This window comes from Macaca mulatta, chromosome 10 (assembly GCF_049350105.2).
Source record: "Macaca mulatta isolate MMU2019108-1 chromosome 10, T2T-MMU8v2.0, whole genome shotgun sequence".
NCBI classification, from domain to species: Eukaryota; Metazoa; Chordata; class Mammalia; order Primates; family Cercopithecidae; genus Macaca; species Macaca mulatta.
Window position 1 is genome coordinate 94266618 of NC_133415.1, and position 13340 is coordinate 94279957.

The 13340-nt window shown below is 46.9% G+C and overlaps 1 protein-coding gene across 2 annotated transcripts in view; it reads right to left on the reverse strand.

Annotated features, from left to right (window-relative positions):
* Positions 1–1664: 1664 nt before the first annotated feature.
* CHD6 (chromodomain helicase DNA binding protein 6) overlaps positions 1665–13340 on the reverse strand; it is a 211972-nt gene continuing 200296 nt past the window's right edge. For both annotated transcript variants that reach the window (XM_015149001.3, XM_077951822.1), the window contains exons 35-37: positions 12608–12799; positions 11479–11598; positions 1665–4541 (exon numbers count right to left, since the gene is read on the reverse strand). In XM_015149001.3, coding sequence (XP_015004487.1) covers positions 3645–4541; positions 11479–11598; positions 12608–12799 — 1209 coding nt within the window. In that variant the 3' untranslated portion in view covers positions 1665–3644. The remainder of the gene's footprint in view (positions 4542–11478; positions 11599–12607; positions 12800–13340) is intronic.

Below are 13340 nucleotides of genomic sequence, written 5' to 3' on the forward strand. Positions count from 1 at the left end.
CCCAGTGCCCAAGATGCAGTGAGGACAAATGAGGTCACTAATGGCAAACACACACCAACAGTAGTCCAGTGTGCTGAACCAACTATTCCTATTCTGCCCTTGTACAAGGTAGTATTTCCTGGGACAGGGTTTTAGGTAAAAAATGAAACCAAGACCCTTTACTACTTCTTCTGTTTAAGTTGTTATGAGGGCTCCCTATGTCTTGATTAGAGGCCTGTAACACCTAAGGCCTTACTGTAACAATGCCCATCCATGCTCCAGGCCATTCATGCACGCATCTGGTGGTGTTTAGTTGGGAGCCAACAAGATGAGGCTGGGTCAGTCTCTTGCTCAGCCTTCAAAGAGGCTGTGGCACTTTCCTGCCAGCCTCATTGGTAACTTCTGACTCACCCCTTTTGGGGTTGAGACACCAGGCTCAGGAGCACAGAGTTCTGAAAAACCTTGAGAATTTCAGCTACCCTGGTGGTCCTGTGTTTTATGAACCTACTCTAACCCACTCAAGTCTAGTTCCCCCATACATTGCAGGTGTGTGATTGAAATGGGACTCTCGGTATGGAGCTTAAGAAGTGGCGCTGGGGATGTACCAGCTGAGAGCGTTCAGGCCTCGAGTCTGTGGAGCAGGATGCTGTGCTGCCAACTCTTTCTTTTTTTCTTGAGATGGAACCTCACTGTTGCCCAGGCTGGAGTGCAGTGGCACGATCTCGGCTCACTGCAATCTCTGCCTCCCAGGTTTAAGTGATTCTCCTGCCTCAGCTTAACGAGTAGCTGGGATTACAGGTGCCCGCCACCATGCCCAGTTAATTTTTGTATTTTCAGTAGAGACGGAGTTTCACCATGTTGGCCAGGCTGGTCTCAAACTCCTGATCTTAAGTGATCCGCCTACCTTGGCCTCCCAAAGTGCTGGGATTATAGGCGTGAGCCACCTCGCCCACCCCCGACTCCCTTCTAGGGCATGTTTTAACCAGGTGTTCTGGTCAGTTGGTTGAGAGACAGGCCAAGTCAACCCTCATGATGAATATTCAACAAGTCCTCCATAGGGTGCCCAGCACGGATCGGACACCTTGGAAAGACAGTGGGCATACCATGCACTCATAAATGCCCCAGGCAGCAAGAGACACCCAAGTGCCACTGAATTCCTCAAATACAAATGTGACTTTTAAACTTTTTTTTTGTTTTTAAATCCAGGATCAAGACCACAATTTATTATGTAAGACATGGGGTGAAGAATGATCAAGAAAAGTTATGGCTGTGAGTGACATGGAATTAGATGAAAAGGCTCAAGTTTGCTGAAGAGTTTAAATTTGGCTTTTGCTCTTGGAAACGTCAAAATAATCATAAGAAGCACTTGTGCCTTACAGAGCAAATAATCCACAGAGTGTCATTTTCATTTTGCAAACAGGGTCACAACAGCAGTCAAATAGAAGCCTAAACACCCAGAGAGTTAACATACAGATTCGATAAGGTATAACAAGGGATTGAGCATGCTGGTGGGTTTTTAAGTCAGATCCACATTGAACCCTGTGACCTACTGGAGGTTATAAGTGGAACCCGGGGAAAGCAGCTTTTCCATACAAAACAACAACAACACAACGACAACAAAGAAAACCAGACTCTGCTGGATGTCTATAATACTCATTTGCAGTAAGGCTTTCAAGATACAGGAATTTTTATAGCATTTGTATTTTAAGGATTTAGGGCAAATACATTTTTTTTTTTCTACTTGATAAAAAGAAAATTAGTACTTAAAAGGTTCAAAAATATATTGATTGAGTTATTTTTTTTACATAAATAAATTATATTGATTTTTAGGATTTAACAGCTGAAAAAACCCTTTCTGCTTCCACTGGAGGCAAAACTGAACAAAATGTTAGTTAAATAGAGAGAGCAGCATTTCTAAGAAATCTGTGGTCAGCATTATAGACCATCTATGCTACAAGGATGTCATTAAATAGGATTTGTTCAATTACTGGATTCTTCTGTGATTGGTTATAGAATTTCTGGTTTATATCAGATTCATAAAACTGGGACTCCACTTTTTGAAGATACATCTGATTGACATTTTCAATCATGATTTAACAGACTTCTTTGAGATGCTCATTTTAACATTTACATAATTTATAATCCCAAATGTATAAAAGACAATGACAAAAGCATCATAAATAAATAATGCAAAATGAAATAGTTATGTCAAACTTTTGGACCTTCTGATAAATTAGCAAAACTGTAACAGAAAAAGTAAAAAATACAGTAAATTGTGACAACGAAAAGTGAAACTGGTACTAGTAACACTTGCAACATTTCCAAGGGTCCTGCGCAGCCCTGCGCCCCCAGAGTACTGAACCATGAGCTTACTTCAAGTCTTAGAGTGTGAACTACCTGTGAAGAGTGAGACCATTAGAAGGGACGTTAACACGAAGGCGAAAGGACATGGGGAAGTGCTGCTTAGGCAGGTTCTTTCTCAGTTCCTACACAAGGAGAAGCTGAGGAAGAGAAAATAATGTTGACTTGCAACATAGTTTCGATTAACTGATAATTTGGGATTTGGGTCCAACTGTAAGATATAAACAGAATGGAGAAATTAATGGAGAAGTAACTTTTCACAGCTGTATTATAAAGGATGGCACACATCTGACAGCCTCAGACATTCCTGATCAAAGGACCTACTAGCAAGTGTCAAAGTGTTGGGCAACTGTCTTGCAGGCTCCAGAAAGAGCCTTATTGGTGAAGGAAAGCCTCAAGTGAAAATCCATTCGGTCCTGGTGCTCTTTAAACACAGAGAGGCAAATTAATGGCTAAGAAATCTGTAAGCGAACCAGGTGGGAGCAGAGCGCCAGCTGTGTGTGTGTGAAGCAACGTGGAGCTCTACGGACCGCGGGTCCTGGCCCCACCCCCGTCGCCAGCAATAACTCATGGTGGGTAAAGCTTTTTTGCAGCGAGAGGCATCTTTTCACTGGGGAGAGGGATGTATAGAAAATAATGCCTAGTCAGTCAGTATTTCTTCTCGCTGCAGGTGTCTGAAAAACCATGAAGGGGGAAATTATATTACTACCAGTAAGGTTTTTGTTTTTTATAAAGAAATGAATATATGTATTTTCAACCATTAGTTATATGCTTCTGTCTATACTACTCACTTAAGAATCATGATAAAATAGGGAATTATTTTAACTAAAAAATATGCACCAGCACTTCCTTTTTCTGTGCTTTTTGGTTCCCTGTGACATTCCTCCTGTGCAACCCAGCTCATAGAAAAAGAGCTCCTCTTTGTCTCTGTTCTTCAGCCCTTCAATGGTAAATCCCTAGACAGCTTTCTTTTGCCATTTTTCCTCCTCGAGTGAGTGGGAAACTTGGAAGAGAAGGGGGTGGGCGCGTCACCAAGTACTGTATTAGCTACGATTGCTGGAATGAACGGGATGAACAGAATGCGAATTCTGTGCCTCCTAGACTAGGTAGACAACACTTATCTAATGGAGTGGTGAGACCCTGCAACTATTAACATCTGTTACCATAGTTCTCAGACAGGAAATCAGGTAGGTCATCTTACTTATGGAAACACAGGTTCTTATGGAGGTGAAGTGAGGGAAGTAACAAACCTTTATGGGATAAGAAACTTACAAGTCACAATAATTTCTTAAATGAAAAAAGTTCTAATTGGTGTCGTCGTTGGAGTCTTTGGGTGCCCCCTCCCCAGCCTGTGCCACATGTTCTCTCTCTGCAGGCAAAAGGGCACTGGGTTCGGCACAGTTCTCATCACTGCTGGGCTCCCTTTCGCAGCTGGGAGCAGGCTCTGGGTGGGAGTTGGGGTTGTCCCCCTTTGTCTTCTTCTTCTTCCTCTTTTGGCTCTCCAGGCCTACTATTTCCGAGTGTCTGGCCTGCTGCATGGCTGGCAGAGCCATGCCCATACCAGGGGAGAGGAACATGGACGGGTAAATGAGTCCAGGAGATACTCCGGGGATGAGAAATGGGTTAAAAGCCACAGGACTACTAGTAGTTATTGCAGGTTCAGACTGATCAGAAAATGGACCTGGACCAGGCTTATCCTCAGCTAAAGTGTCTGTTTTCACATCATGGCTACTCGGCTTGTCTCTCGCAGTCTTTTCAGTCACTGCCGTACCACTTTTCGTTGTGCTTGACAGAGACGCCGGAGCAGTGGAAGTGCAGGTGGTTGCCATGGGTGGACTGAGGAGTCCCCCAACACCAAACATCTGGGGCACAGCAGCCATGCCCGGCAGCATCATGGGCAGCATGCTCAGGGTACTTTTGACCTCTTCACCCGTTGGCATCGTGGCAAAGCCAGCTGGAAACCCCACCAGCCCGGTGAGGGGGATGCCTGGCATATTTCTCATGTTCTGAAGTCCTACCAGGTCCATCCCAGCAATCAGTCCATTCATGAACAGCGGCCCCATTCCAGAGGGAGAGTCTGCCACAATGGAAGGAGCCTTCAGGAGCTCGCTCCGAGGCCGCCTCCCCCTCCTGCGGGGGCCCGTATCTCGAAGAACAGGCTCACCCAGGGTGTGATTGAACTTGTTTTCTGGAAGAAACCCCTGGAAAAACAACGAAACACAAAATGCTGAGGCAACAGGATGGCAGGTGGTCAGCTGAGGGTGACGACCAGGGCTCTGCACTGGCCTGGCCTGTCTCCAGCTGCACGAAGGGTTCCCAGGAAAAGGAGCACCTCCCGCCTACTTGTGCAGCTCTCCGGCCTGACTGTACCTGACAGGCTTCTCCCTCAGCAGCTGACAGCATTTTGTGGCATGGGCACAAGTAGGGCACCTGTCACTGCCCAGTGGTAATTCCAACATGCTGACTGACAAAAGTGGCATCCAGCCTGTGAGAAGCTGGCAGAAGAGAGTGGGGAGCTGGAGAAAGCACTAAAAGTGCCCTGGTTCTCGGTGAGACTATTGTGGCTGAGACCCCTTCACCAGATCCCAACGCTTGCCTTCCTCCTGACACAGGTTTTCACTGAAGCAACAAAGAATATGTAAGACAGGGTTTTGAAGCCAGACAGACCCGAGTTTAAATCCTGACGGCAACCTCCTAGCTGTGGGACTCAAGACATGTCAGTTAGCCTCTGAGTTTAAGTAAAAAAGGACAATGGCAGCTATCTTTAGAGTTGCTGAAAGTGACGGGTTTAACACATTACCTGATCCATAGGAAGCAGTGCTTGCTAATGGCACATTATTTATTTATTGTGTGTATGCCCCACCCCTCTCTGAATACAATGGGATGTGTATATGCTTGTTGAAGAAATGAAGGACTTCTTGAACATTGTTGGGGAAACTGCCACTAAAATAAGTCATGTTCTCCCTAAGGGAGACCATCTATTTTTTCTCTATTTGGAGGTTCGCTCTCCAATTTTCTTAATTAGCAGAGAGCTCTGCAGTAAAGCACTTCTGCTCCATGTGGACCACACTGTGACAGGACCAGGGCCCTCAACACGGGTAATCTGGCACCTGCACTGGACATTCCCATAACCCATCAGGACGGCTGAGCTGCACAGAATCACAGGGGAGGCAGCACGTGGAGAGGGAGGCGCAGGCTGCGGCCCCACACCCTTCTTCTTGAGAGTGGAGCTCAGGAGCTCTGCAGGGCAGAGAGGATGCAGCCAGGAACCTGGTCCCTGGAGCGTAAACAAACCACTGCAATTACAATGGATCTTTCTCTGAATTTATAATCCCTAGAGAGAGACAGAATTTCTTCCCCACAGATGGGGAGCGATTTCTTTCAGGACTTAGTGCCGCAGGCCCTGCGCCCCTGGAGAACTGCATGCCTTTCTCTCTTTTGATTGCCCTCCACACCTCACTGCTATCAGCTAGTTTATCAAGTAGTACATGCCCATGGTATGAAAAAAGGTGAACTGTACTTGTGCAGTTGAGCAGTCTCAGAGTTTCCTCACACAGAGGAGGTGTACAGTGTGAGGACAAAGCCCTCCGCTGCTGGCACCTCCCTGACTGCCTGGGCATCTTCTTCTTACGGTTCCTGCTACAAAGGCAGTGCTGTTTTACCCCCTTCCCTTTGATTACAGCAATGGTGAAGCAACATGTTCACAGTGGCCTCAATGGATCTTGTCACACTGGATTCCACTGAGGTCAATGATCACCATCAAGGCTGGAATGTGGAGCCTACGGAGCAGCATGAGGCAGGAGAGCTCAACAGTGAGGGGTGAGGCCTCTGGGCTGCTGAGGCAACTCCTTGGGCTGCGCCTGCGGCCTTTCCAGGATTCTCCTTTGGAATACCTTCCCTTCCACTAGAGTCTGCAGAGTCGGGGGTGGTGATGTGACAAGCAGCAGCTGAGGCTCCATCAGCCCACAGCCTCCTTGTCTGTGGGAATCAGAGGCAGGGATCTGGCTGTACCTCTCAATGGGGCACACTCTTGGGGCGAGAAAGGAGGTGCAGGTCTCACCAAGAGACACCAGAATGACCGAAAAAACCCCACAGAACATAGAGAAAGAAGCCAGAGAAGCTGAGGATATCTCTGGGCTGAGACTTGCCACCAGGCCTGAGGGCAGTTAAGAAATCTATTTACAATCTGCCTAAGGGCACCTACTTTTAACTTTAATTCGGCAGCCCTGGCATTTCGCATTTTTTTCACTGCCTCTCTTCTCCATAAACTATGAAAGAAGCAAATCCTTGGAAGACCCACCAGATTTTTATTTAAGGGGCAGCTGTAACCTTAGTTGGTGGCACTGGTTTCAGGTTCTCATGGGCTGTAAGGACACATGTGTGTGGTGGGCCCCAAATGAGCAGCAGCCGGACTGTGTTGGTTCCCACGGCAGTGGGCACTTAGCAGCGAGGGGAACGGCTGTCGGAGGCAGCAGGGAAGGTGGTGGTGATAAGAGGATGAGCAGCAGAAGAGTGCGAGACGCCATGAGGAAGCACTGATCACGTGTCAGGCACTGTACGGAGGGCTCCAGCAGCGTCTCAACCAATCAGTGAATCAGCCCTGTGGAGTCAGTACTATCATCATGCCTGCTTTACAGAGAATTTAGAGATTCATAGGTGTGTGAAAACGTGCATATCTGAATGTTTCTGAGTCCCCAGAAATATTTTTTGAACTCCTACACCTGTCCTTCAGTTTCCCAAGAATATATATAAAACCCCAGTTCATCATAGACAACAAAGCTTTATGATGGCAACTTTAAGAAAGTTCTTCTCAAAAAGCCTTGGTTTGCATCACAGGGCTGGAAGAAATCCCTGAAACTGTTATTAGTCCCCTTCGTTTTCACAAGTGGGGGGGGGTGGGGGTGGGCAGGGTACAGTGGGTCAGGGACATAGCAGGTGAGAACACAGGCCCTGTGGTTCCCAGCCCAGGCCTCTTTCCACAGCACATCACACCCTCTCTTCTTCCCAGCATGACTTGCCACTTGCAATGTGCTCGGTTGGCAACTGCCCCTCTGGCTCTAGGGAGGATCACTGGGGAAGCAATTCCTGGCTGGTTCCTATTTCTAAAGAGAGACAGTAGGACTTGATGGATCGGGGCCAGGCTAAAAGGATAATTTCTCACCAGTCTGTCTTGAGCTCATCAATGCAAATCGCCTCATTCTGGGCCAGCCACTCTGTCTACACAGCAGTCTCAGGCCCTTGCTGGCATGGCACCACAGCCCAGGGTGCTTCAGCCAGGGTAACCACAACTTGACCACACACCTTTCCGAGCCCTCTTCCTGTAGCCTACCCACAACCGAGAGGCAGAGAAAGATGCTGGGGAGTGTCTTTCCTGTACATCCACAAATGTGCCCTCATAACTCTCCAGCGAGAGGGGCATATTCCATCTCAGAACTCTGTTAGGAAGAAAACAAGCCCAGCACTAGATGAATGGTGCCTCCTTCTTATTTTCAAGGAATCTGCTATAAATCAGGTCTTCTTTAACATGCTTTGAGACCCTCCTCAGGGTATCTAGGACCAGTCTATGCCCCAAAGGACCTTTCGCCACCTTGGCCTTGGCCCAGTAAGTGCAAATAGCACTCTCAGGATATGGGATGTCAAAAGCATCCTTTCCCTGCCCTTGCTGAGAATCATGGTTGTAGACAGAATGGTGGGTCCTTTCAGAAATGAGAACTTGCTTAGAAGGCACAAGCTGATCTTTCTTCCCCTCTAGATGTGGAGAATAGCAGCAGAAAGGCCCCGAGGATAAAGAGAACGCTCTTCATTTGCAGCAGAACAAGAGTGCTGGCAAAGGAAGTCAGCTTTAACCACGACCTGTGGAGGAGTCACCCCAGCCACCAGCTGCTGCCCACCCCAGTCAGGTGCCCCTCCCAGCAGTGCGGCGACCACACACAGCGGCCAGGCGGGCTTTGGCAGCTCTCCCTCCCGGTAATTATACCCTGGGAGCAAACCTGCTTCCCCTTCCAGGAAAGGCCTGCGGAGGGGGCAAAGAGAACAAGGAAAAGGAGCTTCCTTATGTTCAAGCACACTGGAGGCAAATCTGCTTTCTATCTAATTGCATAGGCATCCAGCCCAAGAACATCCTCATCAATGCATGGTAGCATTACTCCAACTCTAAAACTTAACTCTGGGTGGAGTTAAAAGAAGGTGGTGACCAGAGCTTCCTTTCTTCTCCGAAGGTTAGTACATTCATCCAACAAATACGTGGTGGGTGAAAAGAGACCTAACAACGAAATGCGATGTGTGGCTCTTCATTTAAAAATCCTAAAACCAAACCAGAACACAACAGAAACCAGCTCTAAAGACATTTTTAGGATAACTGGTGGAATCTGAATATAGACTAGATAACAGGTATTATTAATATGTACAGGTAATAATAGCAATAATTATGCAGGAAAATGTTCTTTATGAGATGCATGCTAAAGTATTTAGGGGTGATATGTCATGTCTGCAACTTACTGTCAAATGGCCCAGCAAAACCCCAAAACTATACACATATAGGTAAAACCAATATATACATATGTAACTTACATATATAAACTATATTAAGTATATGTGTGTGTATACATATATTTAATGAGTAACCACTAGGTACTGGGCATTAAAAATTGAATCCCACAACCTTCCATGCAGCCTGTGCTATGATAATTCTGTGGACACCACCCATCCAAACCACAGTGCATACGGCAGAAGGGCCATGTGAGCTCGAAGGAAGGGAGGAGGAATTCCTTGTGAGATTTAAATCTATTTCTAAAAAGAGGGGTAGGGTTTCTGCTGTAAATGTTTGTGTCCCTTCAGATTCCTATGTTGAAATCCTGTGCCCCAAGGTGATGGTAATAGGATGCAGGGGGTTTAGGGTGGTGATCAGGTCATAGGGGCTGAGCCTTTATGAATGGAATTAGTGACATTATTATTATTATTTTTTTGAGACGGAGTCTCGCTCTGTCACCCAGGCTGGACTGCAGTGGCCAGATCTCAGCTCACTGCAAGCTCTGCCTCCTGGGTTTACGCCATTCTCCTGCCTCAGCCTCCTGAGTAGCTGGGACTACAGGCGCCCACCACCTCGCCCGGCTAGTTTTTTGTATTTTTTAGTAGAGACGGGGTTTCACCATGTTAGCCAGGATGGTCTTGATCTCCTGACCTTGTGATCTGCCCGTCTTGGCCTCCCAAAGTGCTGGGATTACAGGCTTGAGCCACCGCGCCCGGCCAGTAACCTTATGAGAGCTGGCTGTCCCTTCCTCCATGAGAGGGCACAGTGAGAAGACATCTGTCTGGATGATGTGGTATGGGGCCTCACCAGACACCCAATCTGCCAGTGCCTTGACCTGTCAGTACCTTGACCTTGGACATTTGGGTCTCCAGAACTGTGAGAAATAAATTTCTGTTGCTTATAATCCCCCCAGTATTGTGTTATGGTAGCCTGAATGGACTAAGTATCTATGGCAAAGAAAAAGAGTACAGTGCACCCTAGAAGGCCCTGTTCCAAGAGGAGCTGCAGGAGATACACGGGTGCCCCTGTTGGGAAGGCTGAGCTGCCTGAGGTCTTGTTCTTGCCTTACTGCAGGAAAAGGGCCTCCGAGGCAGGGAGTGTGTTTATTTAACAAAGGAGGCTAACACATCTCTGGGAAGAGGCTGGCTTGCAAGAACAGCTTAGAGATGGGTTTTCTGGCAAAGGGTCAGCATCTGTAGGGAGGGATGAACATTAGTTTCCAAGGAACATGAGGGAAACTGTTAGACATGGAGAAAGAAACAAGCAAGCCAAGGGGGAACTACGTGGCTCTTCCTGACACATCTCTAAAGCAAGAATTCAGAGACTACAACAAAGCAAGAATTGGAGGTCTTCCCTTGACAGCGTATCTGAGACACCGTGCGCCGAGACAAAAGAAGAAGGTGGGAGGCAGTGTGAAGGGGCGAGGGAAGACAGAGGGGACACAAACAAAGGTGAACCAACTCATACTGCTGCAGGTGAAAGAAAGTGGGGGGAGAATCCTAAGAAAAGGGTGGAAGGGACATTTTCTGAGACTAAAGCAAGAGGGGAAAAAAAGAGCAGCTTCTCCAATGTGACAAACTATCTAGGGTCCAAGTCCCCCCTCAAAGGGGCTGTGGTAGCAGATGGAGATGAGCAATGGCCACTGGTGGGGCTACTAGACCAGCGGTAATCCAGGTGACAAACTCTGGAACAAGTTCCCTGAGAACATTAAATGCCAACCTCTTTCTGCACCAGGAGGAAATGACTAGGGTGGGCGGTCTTTTGGAGCTATAAAAAGAAATCACATTCAAGCAATCCCACCGAGAAGGGAATTCCTACTCCAGGAAAGATGTAGCTGGCAGAGTACTTAAGAGAAGGCATTCAGGAAAGCTTGAGTTTATGGAACAACCTGGGAAAGGCAATAGTCCCCACGAGGATCTTCAGAAGTTCCCTATTCGGGCAGAAAGTGCTTTTAGGAGGTTAAAAGCACATTTATATATAATTTGCCCAAGCTCAACACATTTTCAACTTGAAATGTTGTTACCGCCCCCTAGAGGTTATGACTTTTGCAGTCCAAATTTGTACTAATCTGTAAACTATAATTAACTCGGATTCGTTATACTAGAAGTATTCTGCAGAAGTCTTTGAAGTCCCTTCCAGTCTCATGATGCTATAATAGGAAAAGGGTAGTGCTTAGAGTCAGCTGTTTTTCATTGCCAGTGAGGCCGGACTAGGAAGAAATGTCTTAAACGGTAGCCATAAAAACCTAAATTAGGAAATGAAAACTTCCAATAATGAATTTTGTTCACTAACAAAGGTTTAAATTTCTTTCCCCTTGCAACTCTGCACACAGGAGAAACAAAACACAAACCCAAGCTTTGGCAATGGTTTAACAAACAATTCTGGAGGTAAGGGTTGAAAACAAATGACCACTGGGAGTCACAGAGTGCTCAAAAATGCCACAGCACCATTTCTTGCTGCTAATCAACTTCCTCTGCTGGCTTCTAGTCCTCTTGAAAGACGTCTCCCAGTGAACCCCTTCCCAGCTGGGGCTTTCTCTCAAGTGTATAAGGCATGGCTCAACCAGGATGCTCCTCCTGGCCCCACACTCACATGGCCTTCTTCCTTACCCTCAGTCCTGGCTCCTTGGGGACAGCAGGAACCCTCTCTTCCCCACTCAGAGAGCTGACATCTAATTTTCCAGGTTCTTTACAGCGTGGCCTCCTCTGCTTTGGTTTGTCTGAAAAATTCTAGGATGAAAACGGAGACCAACATTACAAAACTCGCTATCCCAGATTCTTCTGATGAGGCTGATGCCTTTCAACTGGTTTTGCTATTGTTCTCTTCAATGGCTGTCTGCACAGGAGCTGGCCAGGTTAAACTAAAGGAAATAGCTACCTGGCCTCACCTAGGCTTTCTCTCCTGAAGCACCAGTGTTCCTACAGTAAGCTGGAAAACAGGCTGTGTGGGCCCCCAGCCCTCCAGACTAGAACACATGAGCCAATTCACCAGGCTGCCAGGGCCCTGTTAATCCCTGGCCTTTTCCTCTTGATCGTTTCCTTGGATTCTCTCGTCACTGCTACTTGCCTGGCTGGTTTCACCTGTCTCTGGAGGGTGCGCATCTGTGAATGTGTTCTCCTCTTCTTGTGTGCTCTCTACATATGTATCTTAATAGTTAGGTGCATCCAGGACAAAGACGGTGGTGAGGTAGGTGAGCAAGTGAGAAGAGAAAAACCAAAAAAGACATCGTGCTCAAGAGTCCTCTCCCAAAAATGTCTAGTCTGAGGGACTTAGGACAAAGGCAGTAAGGTAATTTGAAGGGAATGTCCCAAAGCAGAGTAACCATAAAACTAAGGACAGTCCCCCAACCACCACAAATGGTAACGTATTAACTTGAAAAGAATACAAAGGAACATTTTCATAGGTGGCCAAGTTTATGCAACCTAAAGATTTCTCTATGAGCTTATGATACCGTGTGGCAATGTTTGTGGGGACGGGGGACAAGTTCTGTCCTCTTAGGATTTTGCATGTCTACTTTTTGGCATAGTATTTGGAGATGGGCTATCATTTCTATTACTGGAGAATTTAATCAAAATTTAAACTTAAAAACAAAAGTCCTTTAACATGATGTTGTCAGCTGACAGATTTCTCCCAAATAGCTCCCAACTTTCTGGTTTCCCTCAGCATGCTTTCATCAAAAATAGCAACAAGTCAGCAGGAAGCAAACAGCGATCTCAGGCAGCACCAACAAACACTTACTGCCCCGAAGCCGGGAACTTCTAAGGAGTAGTCAGCCTGCTGCCTCAGCCAATCAAGCAGACTCTTGCTGGGAATGGCTTTCTCGGCTTGGCTGCTGGCTGCCGTGGCTGGCTCGGGAGCCGAGGTGGCAGGCCCTGGCCCCTCAGGGTGTGTGGTGCTCAAGGTGGCCTGCCCTGGGTCTTCATGGACTTCCTGGATGAAGGAAAAACGAGTATGTATAATCACGACAGAATGAAAATTAGTTTCTAAAAAAAGAAAACACGTAAGGTGTTATTTGAATCACTCCATCTATTTCCACCCTGATATTACTCAGCTGGGGCGCCTGAATTAGAACCCTACACATACCACTGACCCACGCACACATAAGCTCTTGCAAGTGATTTGGTGTTCCCTTCACCTGAGCGCTCCTCTCCCGCTCTTGTCCACTTGGTACACTTTAACTCCATCCTGACTGCCGGATTCAGTTTTCCTCCTCTGTCACCACTGCCCACTGTCCCAGGCAGCACTCACTGCTCCAGCTCCTGTCCCCACAGCACTCTGTCCCTAGCTCTCTCACGTAAAGAAAACGCCATACCACAATTTACTCACCCTCTATAGTTTGAATGCCTGTTTTACCTCTGTTTTACTAAAGCCTATAATAGGGTCTGTAACAACGTCAATGCTAAATAAGTGTTTGCATTAATAAATTAAAAAAATACTCTGAAGACAAGAGGGAAAATTTTTATTGGTCATT